The 27189-nt window shown below is 42.8% G+C and overlaps 1 protein-coding gene across 1 annotated transcript in view; it reads left to right on the top strand.

Moving 5' to 3' along the window:
- The window catches only part of LOC147722759 (maestro heat-like repeat-containing protein family member 1), a 104780-nt gene that overhangs the window by 53577 nt on the left and 24014 nt on the right, over nucleotides 1-27189 (top strand). Inside the window, exons 9-18 of the mRNA XM_086966889.1 lie at nucleotides 3614-3706; nucleotides 5232-5310; nucleotides 5727-5840; nucleotides 6486-6547; nucleotides 8357-8476; nucleotides 11646-11766; nucleotides 13887-13927; nucleotides 14239-14380; nucleotides 24938-24990; nucleotides 25523-25630. Coding sequence (XP_086823015.1) covers nucleotides 3614-3706; nucleotides 5232-5310; nucleotides 5727-5840; nucleotides 6486-6547; nucleotides 8357-8476; nucleotides 11646-11766; nucleotides 13887-13927; nucleotides 14239-14380; nucleotides 24938-24990; nucleotides 25523-25630 — 933 coding nt within the window. The remainder of the gene's footprint in view (nucleotides 1-3613; nucleotides 3707-5231; nucleotides 5311-5726; nucleotides 5841-6485; nucleotides 6548-8356; nucleotides 8477-11645; nucleotides 11767-13886; nucleotides 13928-14238; nucleotides 14381-24937; nucleotides 24991-25522; nucleotides 25631-27189) is intronic.

Raw genomic sequence — 27189 nt, 5'->3', positions numbered from 1 at the left:
GACTATGGGATGAGCTTAGATGGCAGGACCTAAAAGAAGCAAATTATTCTGGAATATCATTAAGTGAGGCAGAGGGGGTCAACCTGATCAGCCCCTAAGTCATGTCTCTCATGAAGGATGGGTTAATTACTTTAGGCCCCAATATGCGCGTAACCCTTTAGAGGATCAAATGGAAGAAGTTAGTTATGTTTTTTATACTGATGAGGCTTTTAATGACAAAGAAGTTTTAGCAGCTCTTAGTGCACTTGCTGGAGGTAGAGCGCCAGGAGCCGATGGTGTCCCTGCGGATGTGTTCCTCTACGACAAAATACGATGGGGTAGATACATCTTGTTGATGGCAAATGCAACAGCCCAGGGTGCCCGATCCCAATTTCCTGGAAAAGGGCCGTGATAATTCCAGTATATAAAAAAGGAGTTAAATTCAACCGAGGAATTACAGACCTATCAGCTTGATAGATACGATTCAGAAGGTAGTTGGGAGGTTGATCCTGAACAATATCTTAGACTGGATTGAAGAGAATAGTGTATTGTCCCCTTTCCAAGAGGGTTTCCGTAAATACACTAGCACCATTGATCAAGTCATTAATTTTATTCTTTTATAGTGGAAGACTGTGACATTGGGCAAGGGCAGCCTTTATGCTGCCTTGTTGATCTACGTTCAGCTTTTGACCTTGCCCCCGTTCCCGGTTATGGGTGACGTTGAGGGAATTAGGCCTTTCGGACGACATCTTAACCTTCGTAATGAGGCCACACAAGGGCAATCATGCTAGAATCCGCTGGGGAGGGCAGGGTAGGGTCACCACCCAGTTTCTGGTTGAACGAGGGGTATGGCAAGGCTGTGCCATGGCACCAACGTTATTCTATTTGTATATTAATGGAATAGTGGACCGTTTGTTGCCAGTGAATACGGATGCCCCTTCTCTAGCAGGTGTACAAATTCCGATTTTAATGTTTGCAGATGACACATTAATTATTTCCAAGACACCTAATGGCCTCCAGCGAGCTCTATCAATTTTTGAAGATTTTTCTGCTGCTCGAGGCCTGGAAGTTAATGTGTCAAAAATGAAATTAATGGCTTTTAATCCCCATCGAAGTTTTAAGGGGAGGGCTTTTATGAATAAAAAAACCACTTGAACTGGTCAGGGCTTTTACCTATTTGGGTATACAGTTAGAGAAGAACCTTAAGTGGGACTGCCATATAGATTTAGCAGCCCTGAAACATCGACAAGTTACGGGAGCTTTAAGTCTGGAGCATAAAACGTCTCTAACAAAACCAATTAGAACAGTCCTCCAAGTTCATGAATCTAAAACTGTTAGCTCCGCGCTTTATGGCGCCGAATTATGGGGGTTTGAGAAAGCAGCTCCTTTAACTCTTTCTGAAAATAAGTTCCTCCGTAGCATTACTAATCTCCCACAAAGCACCCCTCTTAAGCCATTTAGATTTGATTTGGGTAGAAAAGCTATTATTGATGTCGCCAAGTTGCGTCCGATTTTATATTGGCGCAGGTTGTGAACGACACCTGAACTCTTATCATATGCCTCAGGTTTTCTGGATGTAATAAAATCTGATGCCTTCCACGAAATCGGTTGGTTAAGAGGTGTTAGGAATAGCCTGATTGGCCTGGGAATGAGAATGCTATGGGAGAACCCATTAGAGGCTTCTTTTCCCTCTGAAAACATCCTAAAAGAGAAGTATTGGGAGTGGGCTGCTTTTAATGCTTGGAGTAACTCTGACTCATCTTCTATGGTGGGAATCTTCTTAGAAACAAAACTCACACCCAGATTAGAATCCTATTGGGATAATATCACCAGGCCGAGAGATAGGAAGCTTTACTTCCAACTCAGGGCAGGCTCCTTACCTTTAAAGTCCCTTATGTCCAGGTGGACTCCCACAGGTGATAACATCTGTCCTGCCTGTGGGAGTCATAGCGAAACAGTTGCCCACCTGCTTTTTGCCTGTTCCGCCTATGCACTCCCTAGGCGAGTTTGGCTGGCTCTAGTGTGCAAACTACTTTGCACATTTAGGAGCGCCGAAGCAGAAAGGCTTATGCGCACCAGCACTTTACAATGTATCACAATAGCGGTAGCCAAATACCTAGGATGGGCGTGGGCTATAAGGCTGAAACCTAAATCTGGGTCATTCTTTGGTGAGCATTAATTTGAACTTCCCTAGCCTGGCCACTGAACGTGATTGATTATTTTAACTGGGTGTAACTTTTATCTCGTCCATTTGCTCTGAGATCTAAGTTTTATCAAACATTTTTAACTATCCAGCCAAGGCATTTTTAACTATATCTAAATGTTGTTTGTTTTGTGCTTTTATGAGTATACTTCGAATAAAGCTACTTTGAAATGGAATGGAATGGAGAAGAAGGATGTGCAAGTGGAAAGGGAGGGTCATCAGGAGCACCAGTACCACCAGAACAAGAAGGAAGAAGATGGGCAGGTCAACATGGAGAACCTACACCACTGTGAAGACCCTACACAGAATGAGGAGGAGGAAGATGGCCATGAGGATGAGTAGAAGGGGAGGTGAGGGTCCAGGACAGCCAAGAAGTTTAGAAACTCCAGGACCACCAGAAGGATTTAGAAAACTTGAACCAACAGGGGACCAATACCATGTCCAAGAACTAGGAAAACCAAGAGTATCAAGACCAGGAAGACTAGGAAAAGGATTTCTAAGAGGACTAGGAAAATAAGGAGGAAAACCAGGAGGAGGGAGACCAGTAAGAGGAAGAAGACCATGAAGAGAAAGCGGAGGCTAGGAGGTCCAGAACAGCAGCCACCACCATGACCACCATGAAAAACCTGAAGGCCAACACCAGGATTACTAGGAGTAACAGCACCAGAGGATCCAGAGAATCTTGGAAGAGGATGACCAAGATTAGCTGGACCATGAACATAAGGACAATGAAGATCATGAGGACCAGCAGGGCTGGGACCAGAAGAATGAAAAGATTGAAGAACACCAGGGCAAGAGCACCAGAAGAACATCGTCGTAACAACGTACATCCCAACAAAACTGATGGGTACCATTAAGACCAAGACCAGCAGGAAGACCAAGGCCATGAAGGAAGGGACTAAGATGGCCAAGAGGATCTATACAGTGCCATAAGAAGGAGTAGCAGACAACCAAGAGAACTAGAACCACCAAGAGAACTAGGACAACCAAGGCAAGGGCCATCATCAACAGTGGCTAAGAATACAGGGCCTACGATGACAAGTGAGTCTAGGCTACATGTGTTAGGGCATGCCCCTGTTAAATGCTGAACATGTTCTCTTCTGGTTCCTTGATGGACTAAAATCCAACATCTGACTCCAACAGATAACCTCTATAGAAATCACTATGTGGATCTGAGAGATCTTAAGGCACTGTGAGTCAAGAAAACAGAGCAACCAGGAAAGAAAAAAATGGACATAAGCACGGTCATCTGTCAAATCTACTTGTGGTCATATGTGTTTAGAATTAGTACACAAGAGAGCTCATTCACACACCAACTCACTCTTGCATTCAGACAGAATTTGCACTTTGAAGTTTGTAATTCACCACTGACCATCATCATTTGCACACACTGACCTTTGGCCTCATCTCAATTTTCTTATCTCCTTGCAGACCCTTGAGTTATGCATCAAGGCAGCTGTTACTAAGAGTTGCAGAGCGCTGAATGGAACTGTGCCAACCGTGCTTGCCGTCCTGCATCACCTGGTAAGTATATACATGAGGACAAACAAAGTATTTCATTGGGAGGCGCCAGACATTTCCTGTGTAACATATTGTAACAAATAAAGTTTCTACCTTAATCCAATTTATAGTAGGAGTGTTTTTAAAGGGCAACATTTGGGAACTCTCTTGCATAAAATATTAAATTATAATCCATAAAAATCCTATATGAACCAATTTGCTTCTAGGATGCAAAGAAAGAAGACAATGGATATAAATATGTCAGTGTTGAGAGCTCCTCTGACAGAACCCCCCATAACTCTGCCTCCCGGCAGCTCTGGCTCTGATAATAGGTAAAAGAGGAACAGAGTGACAGGGAAAGGGAAGGGACCCAGGGGGAACACCAAGGATGGAGACCTGAAAGAAAAAAAAAACTGTACCGAATAACAATGGTTTACAACAGAGACATAATACTAACAAAGCTTATCTCAGAGGTTCAATTGTCCAGTTAGACTTTACTATATAACATATACTGGAATCTTCATGACATTCCAAACAACAGTACACCCAATCTTAAATCTTTATATTTAATAATAATAAGGCTATATCATATACATTTGAATAATGCCATCAATCAAGGGAAATTCAGTATTTATACCACTAAGGTTCCTAAAGTCAATATGTGCCGAAACTACCCCACAATTTAGTTCAAATAATCCAAAAACACAACATTTCTGGAATATCCTTACAATCCAAACTTGAAGCATTCAAGACCCCAGTCCACATATAAGAAGGCCCTCTGAAAACAGGTGCACAACTTGATGGCCATAAGCATGAAATTCCAAATAGCAATGCTGGCACGTGGAATCTGGAATGAATGGGAAACAAAAGACAAGCATCTCTGATGAGGACCAAAGTGCTAGAACTGAATGCCGGTACAGAAAAAAAAATGAAGTGGTACAGCAGAAACAGCGAGTGGCGGTGAGAACAGAAAAAGGCCCTAATGAAGCCACCGACAGAAACAATCGCTCCCCACTCTGCTGACTAGAGAACTGGGACGCTAAATGGGCAAAAAGTGAAGCAAAAAAGGCCTGCTCTGAAAATCATGCAACCCACTATGCTGGCCAGACACCGTAGGACGCAAAAGGGGAACAGCTTTACCGTCCCCAGAGATAAACCAAGATGAAGTGTAACAACAGCCTTCGTCTTGATTACGTTGAATAGCTGCCACTAGTGCCAGTTTTGTTAAAAGCATTAAGAACCACTACCTTCTGCTATCTTGCCAGACTTCTGAGTCTACAAACTATCCAAAAAACATAGGAAACTAAGGCATCCATCTTAGAGCGGTAACTGAGAATTTGCACTTCCACCAATATCAGGCACCCTGAATATGCTGTATTCCACACAATTAATTTTTCTGTCGTGTGGTATGGATCTTGGCCCCATAAGTCCTGACAAACTCCTATGCTCTCATTCCCCCACTGGAAGTTATTTGCTGTCTGGATGTATGGGATTGGCTTTCAGATAGCCTAGCTTCCATTATTATTTATTATGGCTTTGTTATTGGCAGATCTGCACACCCTCAAGTGGGGTTTCCGATGAAACAGAAGAGCCACTCAAGTTGTCCACGGATATTATCCTGTCACTGGGTGAGTTGGTCATAAATGTATGTATGTATATATTTGTGATACTGCAAGTATATATCGGCCTTTACTAGGGATCAGGTCCTCCGTAACATTAATTTCTGTACACTGCCCTGCACGTAACTTGATCGTCTAAAAAGCTACTATTGCTTCAGTATTTATCTCCCCCCCAGTACATTGGTTGGCTTGCTACTGGAATATGGTGCCCAGTTTACTATATACAGCTATAGTAGTCACGTGAGTACCATGTGCTCGTAAGATCATCATTAAATGTTGCAGACCATTGATAATATACCTCCTGGACATGCGTTGAAGAATGGCCTTGATGGGCTGCTCCCTAGCGTTGAGTTCCTTCTTGCATAATTTTATGTTGTGTTATTTTTCAATTATGTCTATTTTATCTTTTCACTTTACTCTTGCAGCCCATTCTCACTCTAGTGAGGTCCTTAAATATTTCGAAAGTAGCTTGATGCAGATAGGTGCAGAGTCCCGTGCCACAACATTACAGCTGCTCTGCAAGCTCCTTTCGGAAACTGGTAAGACTGTCAGTGGGTGGGTGGCAGTGTGTGATTTAGGCAGGGAAAATAGTTAAAGGGATATAATGCTTGTCATAGAATCGGGAGCCCTAAGTTGTATTCCCAACGTACTCCCTTACTTGTCCAACATGGTGCAGCTATAAGCAGAATTCTTCAATTTTATATTCTTCAGCTACATTAACTGCCAACTTTTCCTGGTAGAGCACTGCAATTTACGAATAAAGTCTTGCTTACATCAACTTCAATTATGTGAATCATGGTGAAGAAATAAAGGAGTGCCACTGTTTTCTTTTCGGTTATTTGTTCCCATTGTGAGCCATTGATGGGACAGGGACACTGTGAAAACCGATCCGGACATAGACACTGGACAGGAACAAAAAGGGAAATAAAATATGGAGCAGGTCGAGACAGACACGCTCAGTGGTACATGATGACACAGACATGCACGGCAAAACAGGAAGGCATTGATAGCCCCATGGGGCTCACAGTCACAGACTCACAAACCAAAACTGAAAGACAGGACCGTCAGGGTGGTAATCACAGTTGATAGTGGAAACTTCACTACTTATGTATTAATCTTGATCTTACTAGACAAAGTCAATATCTATGTGTTATGAACATTTGGTGTATGGCTTTATTTAATAGATTCAGAAGGTGCCTTTTATCTGGATGCTGTCCGTCACGTGCTTGAGGATGACAATCGCAAGGTACCATCAAGCTATTATACGTGTGTTAAAGCACTTTCATAATTAGCAACTCAATCTAATTAAAGTTATGCAGTTTTTTGCATAGTGCAGTAGTCCTACTTACATGGACTCAGAGCTGTGGTTTGCACACCACAATCTGTTGACTTTCCCCAAGGCAAGTCTTCAGTGAAGGTGTTGGGTCATGCAACCTCCAGCCATTTCTGTCAGTTCAGTGTGTCTTGTGTTCCATTGTTTCCCTATCCAAGTAGACATATCCCAATTTTCCTGCCTTAGTCTGTGTCAATGCATTATTTTCAGACCCAATCCCAGAGGTTGCTGATCCCTAATTGTTTAATAAATGTGTGTTAAAAGAAAGTTTATGTATGCTGTTAACATATTTGGTCTGTATTTCACATTGAATTGATCTGTAATACCCCTCACTGAGGAGGAGAATGTTGATGATCAAATAAGGGGTTTTGAAGTTCAGAATATTAATATCTCTTCAAATCTTTAACAACCGTGGTGTAAGGTATTTCAAATGTCTCTACCAAGAATAATATTTGGGCTATGTCTCAGCGAAATCTCACCAAACGTGGATCGATGATACAAGATAATATTCAATGTGCACGTTTGAAAAGTCTGATTGTGATATAAAAGATGTATTTTATGTAGAAATTGGAATATATGTGAATTTCTTGATGCCATGTATGTCCACAAGGTGCCTGACTTCAGTGCCATGGAGAAAGCAAGTAACTCAGTATCAGAATCACCATGTTCAGCATTTTAGCAAGCACAGGACATAGGCACAAAGGAAATTCAACAAAGCTGTTTTCTTTTGATAACGAACAAAAGGCTGTATTGCCATAACTTTGTCTCTATTGGATTCTCTTTGAGAGGTGTATTGGGTTTGTCATTTTTAACCTCAGGGCACGATATAAACCAAGTTATCCTTAGATATTTTTCAGATTAAACCAGGAACATCAGAGACAGGACTCTGCTAGGAATGCTAGAATCACAGAAATCAAGCATGGATATATTCTTTGGTAGTTGAAGCCATAGTGGCCAGATTGTGCAAATATACAGCGTACAGAACCATGTTAGGGATGTCAATTTTAACTCAATACTGGATACAGGAGACTGTGACTATTTACGGTCTTGAGCCAAAACGACTTCTTGAAAGTGATATGGATCAACCAAACAAGAAGGTGTGGGACAATGAACTCTAAGTACTGCATCCCATTTGTTATCTGCTGTGCGTGTGGGGATGTCTGTCTGCTCAATCTTACAGGTGGAGTTAGACAGCGGCCATCATTCTTCCCACAGACGACTCTAGTTTTTTTTTTATTCCCTCAGCAGTGGAATCCACAGCCTATTGAATTCTCATTTGCGTGTATGTAATCAATATCAGGTCCTGAGAGCTTTTTTGTTGGTTGTAACCTACCTAGGCATATTTTGCAATGTTTTTTGTAAATATTTTATCAAATCTCAGGCACCTATAGAAGGTGTAGCCCACCTGGAATATTTGAATATTCCCTCAATCACACTTCAGTCAGACACTCTGTAAAAACAGTTTAATTAAATTGACTCTAGTTTCATTCTCAGATTGTCATAATAGCCCTTTTTGCAACATACTTTAAAAGGTTGTATCCAGGTACTGGCTTTCCACACATAAAAATGTATATCTGTCTACTCTGTGGACAAAAGGAAGGAGAGAATGCATGGTTTTCTCACACTCCCTTGCTACTTTCTCACTGGAATGTGTGATTTTCTCCTATTCATACACCAAAAGGTTTTCTCACTAACCATGCTTACCTTTTTTCTCAATTATAGGTTATTCTTGCCACTTTAAGTTTAATGTCCAGTTTAACAGCCAAAGGTTTTTATGATGTGAACGGAAGAGCTGTGATGGATTATGTGCTTAAAAAAACCAACCTCCTTATCAAAGAGCAGGTAAGTGGCAGAGGTACATATTTGGGTAGGTGAATGTGTTAGGGAACAGCAACAGTAGTCAGCACACAAGAAATAAGTGGACCTTTTAGCCCCCTTGTGTCCCAATGTAGTTACTTTGCCATATAATATACATCGGCAGTGTCACATATTTGCCCCTGGTGGTGGAATATAGACCTCATGTCCCTCTCGTTAGTTCCCATAGTCTCACCTTGACATTCTATGTTCTTCATTTGAGCTTGATGTTCCCTACTTCCACTCCAGTGCGTCTTTCTCCCTCCGTCACTTTTATGGGTGTCCCTTATCCATTTGTCTGCTTACATTTGCACCTGAAATTCAGCAGCTGCCCATCAGTGCCAACACTGTACATGCCTTTTCTTCATGTCTTGTTATTCCAGGGTGCCCATGATGTGAACCAAACCCCTCAAGCGAATTTACTTCTAGCTTTCACCTTAAGAGTTATTCTTCCAGTACACCCAGTCTATGGTTTTTCCATTATTGTGAAAAGTTTAACCTAGAATACCCTTACTATTGTGGGGTCTGAGTTAGCAAACTACCAAATCCTACACAAAGTAGCACAAACATACTTCAAATCAGTTTTTCATATCAACACTGCCTCCCAAAAATGCAGTTCCCGGTTTTGTCTTATTGAGTGTAAGAAGTACCATAATGTAGCACATACTTCCCCATCAAGCAGCAAGGGGAGGGCTCATGGGGCATCACAATCTTTGTAGTGAGCAAGAGAGACTACCTTGTGGTGCCAGAGGTGCAATGTCTCAGATGTAGTGTCCAGTGCATCAGAACCTTACATATGATAAGTTAGTCCACCGGTATTTTGACTGTATATGAATGCTATACACTTCTACGCCAAATGACCATATACTTTTATTCTCTGTAGAGCGGAGCATGGGTGCATAACCTCATGTATACATTTTTATTTACATGTTTGCGGCTAGTGGTTTTAATTTCACATTTGGATTTGAGCCAAGAGGTTCTCTCTGTGCTGAAAATTGTGATGTTTTCACTCTCAAATCTCTTGACCCTCCATGAGGAGAGAAAACACAGTGAAAATGATGCGAAAATATATGCTACTTTACTTCTCTTGCTTTTCCACATTTTCACAGGGCACTAGTCACATGGATCCTAAATCTGATGTTGAAGAAGAGACCATCCACATCCAAATCTCTCAGCTCCTCAATAAAATTGCATTACGCCATAAAAATACTGATGAGGTAAGTGAGAAGAATGTGAAATAAGGTGGGTCAATAAACTAGAAGTGTACAAAATATAAATTGCAGAATGTCCAAAGACTCCTCAATTCCCAGGTTATCTTCATTATCCTCTAACTCACATAATAGCATGTTTTAGTAAAGCTCTCTCTGCTGCAGGTTTGTATGTGGGAAATATGCACATATTGATCTGAACCATGAATGCATGTTTAAAATGCATTCCTTTTCCACCCTCTTTCCTTGCCTTATCATTTATTTTTGTCACCTCCTCATCTTGTTGTAAAGCGCTCCAACACCCTCGGGTCTGGCCAGCGCTATAGAAAACTTCTGAAATAAAAATAAATAAAAAATACCATGATTTGCCTTCGGGAAAGCACTGGACTTTGGAATAGTATTTACTATTCCAACTCCAGTCTGTGCAACTGTAGGGAAAGAGTTGGACTTAAAGTACAACATTAGTCCAACAACGCTTTCCTTCAGGGAAGTGGTTGTATTGGCTTGCTTGATAAAGGAATGCATTGAAAAGACACACTAGGGCACGTACAGCAATTACGAGTCTTGCAGGGCAATTTTTTGGGATCTTAAATACCTTAAAAACATCTTGTCTTCCTGCCAGAAGCTGCCAGAAAGACAGTGGTCCAGTCTTTAATCATGTTGAGACTGTATTACTGCATTGTTCTGTATCTCGGAGTGTCACAGACATGATGAAGAAGGCGACAGTGGGTGCAGAATATGGCAGCTTGGCTGCTATTTCATCTGCCTAGACACTCACCATCAGCCCCAGCTCTACCAAGGCTGCTCTGGCTTCCGTTAAGGCTTTGGGTATATTTCGAAGCCATGTGCTACTGTCAGAAGATTCTCAATCATAAAGGCCCTAAATATCTTCACCTCTGATCACACCTTATCTTCCTAAAAGAAATCTGAGATCAGCTGATGCCTCTCTTGCATCTATCCCCAGAATCAAAAGTGCTCACATTGGAGGCCATTCCTTCAACTACTTGGCAGGCAAGATGTGGAACTCCCTACCACTTTGGCTTAGGCAAGAAAAATGTGAAATGCGATATCGCAAGAATTTAAAAACATGTTTTTTCACGCTAACTTAGATTAGGGGAATTCATATTCTTACTCTGTATAATAGGACTGATACCCCAGTGCTGGGACACGCAGCTGACGCAGCTATGTGCTTTATAAATCTCATTATTATTGTTATTATTAGTGGTTTGGACCATCTTGTTAAGGCACAGCGTGATTTGAGACGCGATGTAAAGTCTGTTTCCTCTGCTGCAGGGATAGAGGTCTGCTGTCACATGCAGTCCTCATTCCCAGCATTTCCGGCATTCATAGAAGATTGTCGAATCCTACCTCACTTTTTTTAATGAGGCAAGAGGTTTTCCAAATTATTCTAAATAGCCACTTTGAAACGAGATTGAATGGCACATATGTCGCATTGCAAAACATAGCTACTCAATCTGCATCTCCAGTTTGCTACTTGCCCGATGATACATCGAGCACCAATATTTGATATCAACAGGGTCGTTCATTCCCAGCCATAGCTTTACACACTCTGGCACATTTATAAAGATAGTTCTGTTTTGTGATTGTTATGAGCATAACAGCAGATAATGAGATAATTTACAATGCAGCTCACTCAGAGGGTTTTTGGAGAATAAATGTTTCACTCATTCTCTGCAAATAATTGCTCGGATATAGAATCACGGATTGTAGCATTGAACAGGGTTGGTGGTACATCAGTGTAATACCAGCAATCTGTCTTGGACCCCATCAGCAAGGAATGGTATCAGGAAGGGGATAATACAAATGTAGCCCCATCTCCAGAAGACCCACCAGAAACCCTCCCACCGGCTATGACAGTTTATCTGTGGGAATGCAGCCTTATTGAATGCTAATGTTACTAATACCACATTCGCTGCTCTTTCTTGCAGGGATTTTGGAAAGAGATTTTGAGCTACATGCTGGAAGATGACTATACTTCATCCGTGCCAGCACTGTGCCAGATGCTACTTGTTGTAGATAAGAGAGCAAGCATCAACTTTCATGAATGTGGTGAGTCTTAAGCATCCTACTCATTGACACAGTGGGATCTACCATTGAAGGCGGTTAATGCTTCCTCCTCCACTCCCCAGATCCCCTCTTACTTTGTCATGATCAGGCATGAGTTGAAGAACCAGTCCATTAGCTCAGGATGTTATGGTTGAGTTACTATAGAATGTGGGTGTCAATATTTCAAATAACATTTATTGCTATCCTTTTAGAGATATATGTGTCTGTGCTGATGTTGCTGCTCGCGGTGAGCCTTATTCACAAGGAATTAACTAATTGCTGTGTCTCAAGCCATTTGGCTGTGCCAGACTGTGTTAATTCCGAACCACCGGGATGCTTCATATCTTCAATGAAATAATGGATCCCTTTGCTCTCCCAGTGCTGGTGCATAATTAGCTGCCATACACCTATGAAGGCACCCTTGTACCATGGTGGAAGGGTGGCTGCGTCACAGGGATGATTGTTTTTGTGCAGTAAGGCATATCTTTGTTTTTATGCAGTTAGGCATACCTTTGTGCACAAAAACAATCACAACAGGTAATTTCCTCTTCCTAAATGTGCTGCAGTATGAAGTACGCTAAAAAAGAGGTAAGCAACGAGGAGAAAAAAAAATATTTGTTCTTGTTGCACCTCCCTATACCTCCCCCTGGGGAGGTGTAGCATTCTGACACATTTCCAGGTGTACTATTTCTTGTAAATCTGGAAATGCGACAGAAGCCTTGGGTGTTGGGCAGGAAATCTCACAGCAAAACCCATGGCACAACTGTTCCACACAAAGTGTTGCGTGTAAAGGGGCCATATTTACAAGGGCATTAAAAGCCACGCAGGGTGGCTTTACCTGTCCTTGTAAATATGGAGCAGCAGGTTGCACTGCTGGTGTGTCTCAAAATGTGATGCACGGGTGGCACAAGGGGCTTGTAAATAGTCCCTATATACTTTTTGTAGTTTGACAGACATAAAGTGACTTTCCTGTTTGTTTCAGCTCTTAGTCTGGTTAATGCTCCTACCCCCTAAATGCAATGTACTAACTGTCCCAGGTTTCCACACACCATGAGGCTACTCAGGGCTCTAACGCTCCTCTTCAAACCATGGAGTATTCTTGCTCTCCGTGATGTTACTTCTGTCTAGTAAGTTGATCATGCCGTGCTGGGTATGGTACCTATTTATGTGTTGTTACTTTTGCAGACCGCTACAGGGATGTATTTTATTTCTCCATGGAGTTACTTTTAGCTAGGATACTTGTCTCTGCAATGTTTCTGGTTCAACATTTTGTACTTCAGCTCCATAATAAAATGCTAGTTATTGGCCCTCACTTGTAAGCAGGGATGCATGCTCAATGATGGTAAGTGAAAATAAATATTTTGACTGACTCCAAGGTTACGAAGGATATTCGCATCTGGTGGTGAATACCTGTAATTGCTATAATTCCAGGGATCCAATTAGCTCTCCCCGCTCAACTTTCCAGTGGATGTGTTGATAAAGTGCAAGTGACCTGGGCAGGTGGTATCATAGTCTATTTATTTGTCACTCATGTTAGGATCCTGAGCAGAATCGAACAGGCAAAATATGTGCTCGTTCTTGCTTGCCCCAGGTCGTTAACCTTATTAGAAAAGAGATATGCAAGAACATGTTCTGGAGTCATCTTTTCTTCTGGGGTTTCCGCTGTCAGAAAATGGCTCCTATTTTTCCATGGTCCTTCAGGGTGTAAAGCACGTCCACGGCTCATGACGCATCCTCTCTTATCCCACTGGAGTCTTCTATCCCTCAATGAAAGCTGTAGCAGGAACCTGTGCATGGCAGCTTAGGTAGCTCCTCCTCCAGCTTTCATTTCTTGACAGCAACCGCTAAGGGAGGGAGGAAGAGAATTGCAGCATAGGCTGTCAAGGTACTGTACACCCCTGGGTGCTCCTTAGTGGTAGGGGTGCCTTTGCCAGTATTTGCAGGAATTTCAAAGCATCCTCATGACCGCTAGAGGCTCATTGAAATGCCACCCATCATCTTCTTTACAGGTACTACTGGGTGTCTTAAGTGTGTGTGTCAGCCATATGTCTTTCTTTGGCAAGTATTGCTCAGTAATTTATGGATTGAGTATGACATGTCTTCGTTCTTTTGTACCTAAACAGCTAAAGAAATTCCAATACACAGACTCTTCATAAGATTGCTGGTGAGTATCACATTCCACCCCCATCATATTCCACCAGATCCCTCTTCCCAAGTTGTTTGCTGCCATTTCTAAGCAACCTACTAATAGAGATCTTAAATTCAACGCTTTTATCCTTTTTAATTTGATGGTTTTATTTCCAGTAAATTGGTTATCAGTACGACATGCTACTTACATTGTACAGAAACAGCCAAAATGTGGTTGCTACTAAGTACTGTGTAGAGGACAAGGTAGTATTTCCAGAAGTTTTAAAGGCTAGAGAATAGGAACTCATGAAAGAATCAATTTCTGAATTCTTTGTTGTGGGTTTTCAGGTAATTTCTTCATATCCTCGCTGGGATGTCGAAAGGGGAACTTCAGTCTTGGCTTTTCTCAAGCGCCTGATTCCTGCAAATTACCCATTTCTAGCAAAACTCCTCAAAATGAAGATCCCACCGCTGATAACATATTTAGAAGGTGAGACCCCAAAGCATGAACCAGTGAGCACACAATTTAAACAAGTATTAATGGCATTTCAAACAACCATTGACCAATGACAAAGCCATTAAGTCTGGTGTTGGCTCGTAGCTTTTAAACCTTGTCCACTCATGTTTTTTTCACGGTTTTTATAAACTTGTATTGTGGGAGGTGATGCCAGGTACATACCAAGATAAAAAATAGTGTTTTGGTCTCAAAAGGTCACATTCTTATTGTTGTCCCTGGAACTAAATGAAAATAATTTGTGTGTGGAGGTGCTTCTTGTGAAAAAGTAGAACGTCATTGTTCACAGTGAAGTTAGCCAACGGCAGAATTGGCCCATGATGTATGCTGCGGAGGACAAAAGAGAATGTGAATGATAGGACACGTTAGACCAGCAGATGAGGAGGTCTGGCTGAAGGCTTGTATAAGTAAGCAAAAAAATAAATAGTCACAGTCTTTCTTTGTAGCTGGCCGATGCCATACTCCAAACCGAATGAGGCAATAACAGAAACGGAGTCAGGTATCTTCTTGCAAGTTCTGGGTTACTTCCGCATATAACAGAAAGGCAGTTGACACATTGGTTTGCCGAAAAAATCCGTTTAATACAAAGCTTCAGCCATGAAGCGCTTCATCTGTCAGACGCAGCCTTGATCACATAAGAATGCGGCATCTTGATTCAGTGTTTTAAAGTACATATGTGCCAAAAAACTCCATAAACATAGAAAAAATGTCTTCAGTATATCCAAGGTCAACATTATTTTAGAGCACTACCTGTTTTGGCACCTTTTCTTTTATTTCAATTGTGACTTATTGTAACAACTAAGTAGCACCAACTCTTCTAATGACTAAACTTGAAACAAAGACCCCTGGTGGCCTCAATACAGAAGAGATTTTGCACACACATTCATAAACACCAAACGCTCTCTCTGCGTTTGTATTATAAGTAAGTAAGTAAGTAAATTTCTTTATTGTTCGGTTAATTAAAACCATTACAATTTGTGACATGCTACAGCATTTAAAACAGAATTCTTAAAATATTAGCAAGGAAATAAATAAGAAAAGGAAAAGGAAGAAGGTAAAAGGAGGGTTTACATTGTAAAAGGTTTGCGATACAAAAGAGTCCGACCAGTCGTAGCAGGATTTGCTATAAGACAGATTTATCTATCAACAGTGATCTTAAGCCTCGATGGGGGTCCGGCAAGCGGCAGCGTGCCTTGTTTTCTCCGCGAAGCTGTCCAGGAATTTTACCAGTCTGCAGATCAATTGAGCGTCCGCTGAGCCTAAAGCCTTGACTATCGCGGACCGGCAGGTACGGACTCCTAGCTCGTTGAATTTGTCCTTGAGCCAGTGCTGCCGTCCGTAGTGCATAGCTGGGCAGATGCAGACTATATGTGTAAAGTCTTGGTTAACTGCACCGCAGAGATCGCATTCAGTTGTTGCTTGTGGTCTCCATCTAGGTTGGTCTAGTCGTGTAGGTAAAATGCCCAGCCTTAAATGGAGGAATTTGCGTTTAAGGTTCAACGAGAATGCCGTGTCTAGATAAGGGGCTGGCGCTGGCTTTGTATACGATTTAATAGTCATCCAGGCGTGGGACCGGGAACTGAAAATTATTTTGTCGTTGAGGAAAGAATGCTTCTTGGCAGTCCTTTTGACTACCTGGTTAAATGAAGGGGCTTGGAGTTTTGTTTCCCACAATGCGCCGAGCTCAGTTTCCTCTAGTGAGAGCTTTAAATATTTTGAGTACTCAGAGTTCGGGCTTGTCTGGATCGCTCCCCAAAGTGCATCATTCATTTTATTCTCCTTGTTCCTCCAGACGTGGTACCAGAATTTGATGACCTCATACTTTTTCAGTAAGACTTGAGATTGTAGACCAAATTCAAGTCTGACTTGTGCTGGGGAAGAGTTGTTCGGTAAGAAGAAGACTCGCTTATAAACTTTAGTTTGTATTTTCTCCAAGAGGGTGGCACTTTTCCCATGGTGCAAAATGCTCCCGTACGCTATTGTAGGCAGTAGTTTGGCTTTCATTACAATTAGCAGGGGGGAGACAAGAGGGCCCTTTAGCTCAGCTGCCAAGATGGTGAAGGCGTGCAATAATGCTGCCCCCTTTCTTTCCATGGCTTTGAAGTGCACCATGAAATTTAAATGCTTGTCTAGGTGTACCCCCAGGTATCTATAGTCGTTGACGGATTCCAGCTGGTCGTTGTTTATTTGAAAGATTGGCGGGGTTTTGCGTCGGCGTGATATGAGCATTGTCTTTGTTTTCTTAATGTTTATGGTTAGCAGGTTCCTTTTTGTATAGGCAGACAAGTCGTCTAACAGACGTTGGAGGCCGATTCTTGTCTGACTCAGGAGTACCACATCGTCCGCATACGATAAGTGCGTTAGGCGAAGAGTGCCTAACTTGGGAGGATGTGCGTTAACCTTATCTAGACTTTCTGTCAAATCGCTCATAAATAAATTAAATAGGTGTGGGGCCAAGACGCATCCTTGCTTTAGTCCGTCATTGGTGTAGATCTTCCTAGTCAGACGTCGTCCATTGTCGACTTTTACCTGCATCCAGGTTTCAGTGTAAAGGTTAACAATAGGTAAAAGAATTGAGTCCGGTAGGCCCTGGTGCTTTAATTTCGCCCAAAGCATTTGCCTGTTGACACGGTCAAATGCCGCTTTAAAGTCTACAAAACAGGTATGGAGATCGTGGGAGTTCTGTAGGCTTTTCTCAGCAATAAGGCATAGGGCCATAGCATTCGTCGTTGTACCCATGCCGCGCCGGAAGCCGGTTTGGTTCAATGGTATTTTGCTGTTTGTTTCTGACCATTCGGTCAGGTCCTCAAGTATCCGTGACGCGTAATATTTTGATTCTGCGTCGAGGAGAGCAATCAGGCGATAGTTATTTGGGTCCTTGCGCTCACCACCTTTATAGATTGGGGATATAATAGCTCCCCTCCAGCTCTCAGGAATACTGCCTGTATTGATTACTGTTCGAAACAGTGAGCTGAATTTGCTAGCCCAATACTGCGGGTCAGTTTTGTAGATGGCTTGTGGAACTCCATTTGGGCCTGGGGCGCTGTCTTGCTTGCTTTTCCCAATTATTTTTAAGATACTTTGTTCGCCATCATGCCTAGGCCGTGAAGCTATTGGACCATTTGCCTTTATACTGGTCCCTTGATGGACTGAAGAGGTGACTTCCCACACTGTGTTGTCTGTTGCTTCGGGGGGCAAGAAGGTAACTGCGCTCTTGTTGTTAATTGAGAATGTGTCCGTTAGATGTTGGGACCATTGGGATTCGGTTATGCAGGCCATGCCTATTAGTTGGGCTGTCCGGTTTACAGAGTTAACTTGCAGCCAGAAGGCCCGCGAGTCAGCTTTCTTGATGTTATGCAATAACTTAGACCAGAACTCATTTTGGAGGGTTTGTTTTTCGGTCCATATTAGTTTCTTGTATTGGGTCCTGACCTTGCGTACGGCTGTCCAAACGCTAGCGTTTTTTGTGTGTTCGCGTGCCTGGCGTATGAGTTTTTTCAGGTGTCTCTTTAAAGGTAGTGCTGATCTGTTAAATTGGTTCCTAAACTTAGCAGTGGATCTTGTTACGCTGCTTAAGTTGGCCCTGGGGAGCTGCATCAAGTAGTTATTCCAGATGATCGGGCTCAGGACATTCTCAGTCAGAAGATCTTCTAATAGTTTTTTAGCGTCATTAGCTACTTGTGGGAGGGATTCACTTGTCCACTTGAGTCGCTTCAAGTTAGTCGTCATAAGGTTGCCTTTTAGCGCAGGAGCTAGTTCGAGCTCGGGTATTTCCGTTGCGATCTCAAGATGTTGTTTGGAGTAATCGCTATCCAAAGAACAGATGATGTGGAAGCTTTGCATTTGGCTGAGCAGGGGTAAGGTAACGAATGTATAATCCAGTACCGAACAGGATTTGTGGCCGATGTAGGTCATTGAAGGGGGGTTATCTTGATTGGTTCTTCCATTTAGTGCTCGGAGACCGAGGTTTTCGAGGTCCCACATGAGTTGTTTACCCTCCTTGTCCTTTTTCACTACTTGAGGAATTGCTTGCGGCAGGACATTCCAGACTTCATTTGCGGCGTTGATGTTGACTTCGGCCTCCGGTGCTTGTAGGAGGTTTGCGTTGAAGTCGCCCGTGAGGATTATCTCCCAGTCTGGGTGTTCTGAACGCATGTTGGTGATTACCAGGGTAATACGTTGGAATAGTAATTTTTTGGAAGATTTTTTTGGGTTTGCATATATGTTCATTAGAATTAGGGTTCTGGTTATGGCCGTTGTTATACTCTCTATTTTTACGATTTGCATGTCCGCAGTTGAGTCTGGGGATTGGGTTGCTCTGACATTTAAAGATGTTGATATGTAGACAGAGAGGCCCCCGCGGGCGCGCCCAAAGCGCTGGAGGCGTGTCGCGCTTACATGATAGCCCAGGCGGCCAGGTATGTCAATTGGGTCGGTTTGCCACGTTTCCTGTAAGGCTATAATTGCGTAGGAATCCCAGTTGGCAGCTTTGCCATTTTTGTTCATGATGTCTTTAGCACCCGCAATATTCCAAGACAAAATGTTTATAACGTGGCTTGCAGTATTAGTTGTCTTGCTGGGCTTTCAATTTGGAAGTAGCAATTGCGACTGAGGGTGCTCGTGATCTGCTGCTCCAGCTCTCCTTGCTCCTTGTAGGACCGAGTGCGTTGGTGCACTCCTTGATGGTAAGTTTACGCTCTTGGTCTGCCTTTTCCGGAGAGGGGATGGGTACGCTGCCTTGACTATTTCCTTCAAGAGGATTCCCCATTCGTTAAATTTAGTCATTTCAGAGAGGATGTGGGTTACCATTCCAGCCTCCCTCCATGTCGTAACTGTACATTCTTTTTTTGGATAATCCTCCGATGTTGTGAACTCAACCGACAGGAGGTCTGCTGAGGTGAGGTAACCAAGACTAGGGATGGCTGAGGTTAGACGGAGTATGTTCCCACGGTTTAGGTGGTCTTGCGGACCTTGTTGCTCAAATTCGGGGACAAAAAGAAGTTTCCCTGTGTTGGGGGCACCCTCCTTTGCCATTGGAAAATTGTCACCAAATTTGACGATTTGGCGAAGGTGCGTTTGGTTCCAAGACCCTAAAACATTCATGTTGCTAGAGTTGCGATTTCCAGCGGGAGATTGCACGCTATGCAAGGGACCCTTGTGTGGTACGATTGGTAGATTCTCTTTTCGTAATTTACTTGTTTGCCTCATTACTGGCGGGGACTCTTTTGCATCGTACGAGTTCTCCGGGCGGCGACTACCCCCTGCTTTCCTACTGGTTTCCGGGTTGGGGCCCTTATAGTCAGTTTGGAAGGTTATTCTAATGAGGTCAAGGTTTTCCCTAGTCGCGACTGTTGCCGAGCGTCTATCGGGGTCAGTGGCCAGACTGGGGATGGTGATTGAGGATGGGGGTGCTGTGTCGTTAATGATTGTCATTTCCACGACCTGGCTAGTGAGTCCTTTTTTTCCATGGTTTTCGTTTATTAGTTCTTTCCCAGTTGTTGTGGGATGCTTGCTCCGATTCTGTATGCTTAATATCTGTTTAGGGGAAAGATCGAATTTTCTCAATGTAGGTTGACTGATTACTAACGGCTTGTTTGAATAGCCGTCAATAAAGTCATCTTGATCAATGGAAATGTTTGGTTCCGTTTGGTTGCGGAGTTCTGCACCCACCGGGAGCCCTTTGCACAGGGCTTTTGCAGGAGTGACCTCCTGTAGGTGGAGTGATTTATTTGGCGAGATTTAACGCTGTTGCTTATTGGATGGATCTGTTCTCACTGTTCGAGCCTTTGTTTTTGCGAGTGTCGTCGGGTCCTTGGTTTTTCTGTCTTTGGGTGTCGCCATCTGGGTTGAGTCGGTCGTTGTGACACTCTTGTTTTTAGCTTTGACTTGTGTGAAAATAGGGAAGAGTGATGACGTCTGCTTGTGCTCAAGTTTACTACTTGGGCGTTGATTTCTGTTTTTTCTGGCCCTTTTTTTCTGACGTTTGGTTAATTTTGTTCCATTCTCTGCGTCTGGTGGTTGGAGCGTGGTAACAGGTTTAGCACTGTTCTGTTGAGTGGTCAAGGCGATATCAGATTTTAAAATAATGCTCAGGTTGGTGTGTATATCGTTACCTTCTGCCGGCTGTTGGTGGGGAACGGTTATGTTTACTGCCTCTAGAATCATAGATTTGCAGGTGTTGCTTATCTGAATTGCGTTGTCGTCAAAGGAAATCAAATCGTCGTTCAGTTGAATTCTAGTGGCAGTTGAATTGGTCTGCTTACATTCCTGCAGAATGTCTTTCAAGATGAGTGGCAAATCCTGGAGTTTTTCCAGTATTGGATGGCAGGTGCAGGAGTGTACCGGCAGACTTGAGCCAATTTGTTCCGTTAAGATGTTAAAGAAGCCAGCCATTGTGTCAAGTTTTTTGTTTATGCCGGCTATATGTTCGGCCATTGATCCCATTAAGTATATTTGTACGTCAAGCTTGTCCGACTGCATGTTTAAAGTTTTTATCGATGTTTCCAGTATGCCTCCCAGTGCTTTGTGTAATGTGATTATTGATTCTAAGTTGATTTTGATGTCCGGCTCGACGTCTAGTTGCGTACTTTGTTCAATGTTGTTGTTAGGAGCGGTTGCCGGCTCCAGTGTGATCTGATCGCTGGATAATATGCTGTCAATCTGTTCTTGAAATGATTTTTGTTTGATGTTGGAGTTTCTTTCGGTGGTTACTTTATCAGGTGTCAGGGAGCTTGCGATCTCTAATATGGACATTTCCTTTGCATTCCCCTTATCCTTGCCACAGTTACTTGAATGAGTGAAGGGTTCGTTCCCTTGTCCAGGTTTTGTTGTGCCAAGGATCTTCGCCAAACTGTTGGTCAATGGGCCTATGATTGGCGAAATGGGAAGGATATCAGGCTGTGAGTCATGGATTGTTATGACTAGATCCTCCAGCGCTGCAAGCAATATTTTGTCACTTGTATTAGGTTGATCCGTAGTACTTTGAGTTGTGTTAATGGATAGGCGATCCCTATATCTTATGGACTTGTCGTTGGTAATTGTTGTGACAGTTTCCATTTTCCGAACCAGGTGTGAGTCTTTTGATTTGGCGGTTTTCAAATCTAGGCTTTTATTTGAACGTGAAACCGGTCTAGGAGTTGAGTGATTATTTAGGTGAGCTTTGTCCAATGGGTCACGTTGGTTGTTATTAATGGGACTGTCACTTTTACAGTCTGATCGCTGGTTTGTAGGCGTAATTGAGTTCGGTTCGCTAGCGTTTGGTAGTACGTTGTTTGTTAGGCCTTCAGGCGTAATGTCTGGGACTGGGCTTAGAGCTCGTGTTGCTGGTGGATGTTCCTCTACATCAGCTCGTACTGGGAGTTTATGCGTATTGCTGTCCCTGTGAACTTGGGCTTGACATTGCATGGTGTGTTTTGTTGGATTGTGAGCTTCTTCTGTATAGTTGTAATTCATCTCAATTCCGTTTGACGTTGTAGATGTGAGTGATTGGGTTAATCGATCTCCTGATAATACCTTTGTCTCCGTCGTTGTGCTACAGTTATTCGGAGTCATCGGCTTCTGTAGGCCGGTTAGGCTCGCCGGCGTTGAGTAAATTACTGACATCGGATCTTTCATAAAAGTGAACTTCCCCAAGGGTTTCGCTGCTCCAAAGATCGAATAGATGGGAGGTATTAGACTAGGAGGTTGGTCGGATGGCTGGATCTGCGCAGGCAAATTTGTCTTGGCCTTGGTCTTCTTCCTAATTTTCCTGGGAGAATTTACTCTCAGCCTCCCTGATCTCATTTTACCCCACGGGTGGACCCGGGTGGATAACTTTGTTGTTCTTATGGGTTAGGGCTGTTGTTCGTGTTTTCGTACTCTCTCCCCGCTGAGAGTGGTGGTGACTTTGGTAGCAGGGGCGGCGTTCAGATCGCATGCAGGAGTGTTGTTATCACAGCGCTTCCTGTTGGAACCAGCGCTCACACTACCTGCAGCCTGGAGCCACAGCGACTGATGAAACAGCAGTTAGAATGTATGTAAGGGAGTAGGTGGAAGTGTTGTCACAGCGCTATCCTTTCGCATCCGTGGGCGTTCAGCGCTCACACTTCTTACACTTCTTGCGGTCACTTGCCGCTGGCCCACTCACTCTTTGGGTCACACTCCGGGTCAAGGATAGATAAGATGGATAGGTTGCCTATGATTGTTCGGTGGTTAACTAGGTGCGTAGGTAGATGATTGCAGGAATCACAGTTGAGCTTGTTGTTGATGTTAAGTGTCCTGCGATTATGGGCCGCTGTTGATGCTCTGCTGGACAGTTGATGGGCCACTTATCTGCTTGTACTCTTGGCAGCAATTGGGGCGCGCACAGCCCCTGGGGCCTCACCCCCAAGTTACTGGCCCCTGCCTGACCACTGCACGGGGTGTCGCTGAATTATGCCACTGGTTTGTGCAGCCGCACCCCCCAACTGAGCAGACTGGGCAGACTGGGCAGGCTTAGGAGCAGACTTAGAGGCTGGGAAGCCAGGTCCTCACTCGCACCACGCCGCACCCAGCTGCACCCGCTCTCTCTACCCAGCCTGGACCCTAAGTCCTGAGCCCGAGGCTGAGTCCGGGTACATGGTAGGGTACATGGTAGGTTAGATTAGTCTACTCAGTTGTTTGTGTGATGACTAAGGATGAACAGGGTATTTCACAGCAATTAATATGAAATAAAATGTTAGAACTCTGGTACAACCATATGTTGCAGTTAAAAGTAATGTTTTAAATGTTGCATAATTGAATCCTACTATGTGAGAAGTTCACATGGAGGAACATTTAGAAAAGTTGGTGATATTATGTTGTTAATAAATTGATTGATACATATTTCTGTAAGGTTGGACACCCTTGTTTTCTGAAAAACAAGATTTATATTTCAGCCTGTGTAGCAGATATCATGCGGAAGTGTTTTATTGTGTTTTTAAGGTAGAATTAATTGCAAATTATAATGTCACTTATGTGAATTAGTCGGGTAGTTCCTACAAATCTATAAAGGATCTCCACGTTTTAGACAACATAAACTAAGGGATCGGTGTCCAGACTGATTCCAGACACCCCCAAAGGATATGTTAGTATGTAGACCAGCTAGCTCACAGTGCCACTATAAGCCCCACAACCTTACCAAGGAGAAAATAGTTTCTGGCAACTATCGAACATGAGAACCCTGACCCCTCGGGGATCATGGAAACAGTACAATACTTTTTGCTTGGTCACTTGTGCTCACTTTATCTCAGAGAGATACACAGACTAAATGGTGGGGGCGTTTTCAATAAGTATTTATTGAACCAGAGTCATCTAGCATAAAATACATGTGCTGCAACAACCACGAGACAGAAACAGATATAGACGATTACAAGCACCAATAGAGTAAATAAAAAGTAGAATTCTACCATGGTGCTAAAATAGTGAATATATGCAGACATATAAATACATGAAGTTAATAGTGTGTACTCCTACGATGCAAACCCTAACTAGATGTACCTAAGTGTACCTAGCATGTATGTTGGTGTATAGCCAAGAACCTCCTAGGAAAGAGCAAAACCCAATACCTGATGTGAGAAAGCAAAGGACCCTATCTTGGTCTCGAGTGGACAACCCACAAGTAATGTCAGACGACTGCTAACTGGAGTATCTGCATGCAGGGACTTCAGCGTCTCGTGTCAGCATGTCAGCATAGAATCTTTTTCTCCTCCGGCTTGCCCAGCAAAGATGTTCTACTTATATACCTGAAAGGTACCATCAGGGGTTCTACCTAGATGTTCCATGGTACTGTGGGCATGTCAGCCAAAGATGACGATAGTGGTGACCCTTATACAGAGTTATTATGCACAAGATTGTAATCCTGCTGTGATACTAAGAATCCTCATGCATAATAAATTAGGCTAGTTTTTTGAGAAAACTACACAACATTTATGCAGCACCTAACTAGGTAAAAGGTCAGGGCCAGAACTGTTATGTAGAGCAAGGTAGGACAAATGTCGGTAAAAGCTTGTTCGACGACCTAGGACAATATTGGGGTACATTGGGTATTATAGCAAATTAAGAAGTGTTCCAAATATTTTGGTCTTTGATATAATAAAGGAGTATTTTTCTATGTGTATGTAATTTTAGAGCACATATGCACCTTTTTACTCTGAACCACAACGGCGATCCCCTATGTGATCAAGGCTTCATCTGACAGCTGAAATGCTTATTGGCAGTAGCTCTGTAATAAACTGATTTTCTGCAAACAAGTGGTGTGGTGACCTTCCTGTTATATAAGAAAGGAAACCAGAATATATAAACCTAAAATTACAACCAGATATAAGGAGCTAAGAATGACATCAAGGGCACATGAGCAACTAATGACCTTGAACTCAATTCCCAGGACAGGCTGAGCCAACAAACACATTTTTCACACTTTGAACTGTGTAAATCTACTTCTGCTAGTGCTTGGTATGTAAGCACATTGCCTTTGAAATGTTGCTTGCTATTCACTTTTACTTACATATATTTCTTTTTTACCAACTACTATTTCAGCTTCCACGGAAAGAACCTTTGACTTGGCAAAGTGGAAATGCACGCTTGTTTCAGTAAGGATGAATTGCTAATGAATGTCACACATGACGCTTGTCTCTTTGTTTTCCATAGCCACTCATTCAGCGTGAATATATGCAGATATTAAATTCACCCCATCATAGTGCTGTTCTGCTATGAGGTTGCACTATTCGCCCCATATCCCTATTATTTCTATGGATTATGATTGTTACTATGGTGTTGATTATGATTGGGCACAGAGGGGAAGCAGCCGTACTCGGTACATAACATTTCCATAATATGCAATATTTACCAGAAGCATTAAAAACCTTATTGGCCCAAGTTGACATTCATAAAACTGGAAATTGCATGCTTACGACACCTAGTCCTACATGTATCAGAGTTTATCTGCATGTTTTACCCAGGGAAATTACAGGCTCTACAGTGATCATTGCATTACTCATAAATCTGACTGTTGTTGCACAGGGCTACAAATGTATCTTCTCAAAATCACTGCAGACGCCAGCCGTGGATACTGCATTTACGTTTCTATTACTGCATTAAAGTCTCTCACTGTTTTCCTTGCAGTTCCTGGGGACTATCCTAAAACAAGCCCCAAACAGAGAATGGCATGTCTCTTTTATGGAAGAACTCACCGAACAGATTGACAGTTTTGCCCATCATGTGAATGAGGAGGTTAGTGCTCTCAAGGGTCAGTACTGAACCATTGGGGAAGTCAATTTAACACAAAGTCGGAGAAGGGTAGAACTGTATATTCCATTAGTAAAGGTAATTTTTATAATATGGGTACACAGCATTGGGCTTAGCCTGTTGGGAAAATCAGGGATGGTTCTCCCACTCCCTGGAAGGACTGACCTACTAAGAAGAAGATGGAGATTAACTCCCTGAGGTAATCCTCTCCACTTGAATCAATAAAAGCCACAACATTTCAGGGCTATAGTCATTTCCCTAATGGATCTCCTTTTGCCAATAAGTAGCCTTCATGTTAGAGTCAATCCCCATTCAGGGGATGTGAGGCCATATTCATGCAAAAAGCAGTGGAGATATTGTTCCTATCAAAAAGCAAAGAAGAAAGGAAGGCGGGCAAAGAAGGGGGAATCTTAAGGATTATTTCTTGGTGCCCTCACACATCACTGAGGATGTAATGCTTCATAGTTGGCTTGCTTCTCATAGGTCTAGCGCTATAATGCCCTACAGGCCCCACGAAGGGTCACTTTAAGGGAGATCTTTTTATTTTTCCTGTCTGATGAGAAGTGCTTGTGCAAGGGCATTTTGAATGTGAGGGGTGGAGTAAATGTGTACAGTGAAGTAAAGGGAGACTAAAACTATCTAAGAGATACCGAACTGAAGTGTAATGTAATGGTTCCCTTGGTAGGATTAAAAAAATATAATTTGGTTGGGGCTAAGACAGGGGCGTGATGTACCCAAGTAGACTAAATCTGTGAGCATGGTCAGGTTTCGATGGCCTAAAAAGGTTCCACAATGATTGGTCAGGACCAAAAATATGGGGGATAGTCCGACCCCACACCTAAGACATGATATGCTGCTAAGGTATTCCTTTAGAAGAAAATACCTGGTTAAAAATGTTTAGAATTGATCATCTAACCTAGAAAATAAATGAAAAAATAAAGAAAACACTCAGTAAACAAATGTTTTGTATGTTTGGTTCAATGTGTCACCAGAATCGATTTTCCAACTCACTGTATCATAGTGTCTCTAAAGGTAGACATGTGCATGCTGACCAGTCACCACAACGTGAAAGAAGTGAAAAACACACAAGTACATATAATATAACAGAATAAGCAAGTGAACATACATGGAACAGACAAAATAAACCAATCTGTGTTTGCGTTACTCAGCGTATCATAAGTTATTGGTTGTCCTCCATTGTGAGTGACGGGTCTTACCCTTTGGATCAATTAATTATGCCCTATAGGTCAAAAGCAGAGGGTAGTGCTCAGCTGCTGGCAGTGGAAAGAGCTATGATGGTCAGTAAAGAGAAACAGTAAATCAAGGGGACCCAAATGACTTAGTGTTAAAAGAAAAAGAAAAAGTTTTAAAGAGAAGCAACCATACTCACAAGGTTTCTGCACGGAGAGCACAAGAGGCCTACCCTCCTCTGCTCACCTGGCTCGAGACTGAGCAGAGGAGAAGACCTGTCATTGAAGGTACGGGAAATTGGAGCGATTGTCCTCAGGTGTGGTGTGGACAGCAGCTGGAAGGAGTGATGACCT

This window comes from Lissotriton vulgaris, chromosome 4_1, assembly GCF_964263255.1.
Source record: "Lissotriton vulgaris chromosome 4_1, aLisVul1.2, whole genome shotgun sequence".
Taxonomy (NCBI): Eukaryota; Metazoa; Chordata; class Amphibia; order Caudata; family Salamandridae; genus Lissotriton; species Lissotriton vulgaris.
This window is presented reverse-complemented; position numbering and strand designations above follow the sequence as displayed.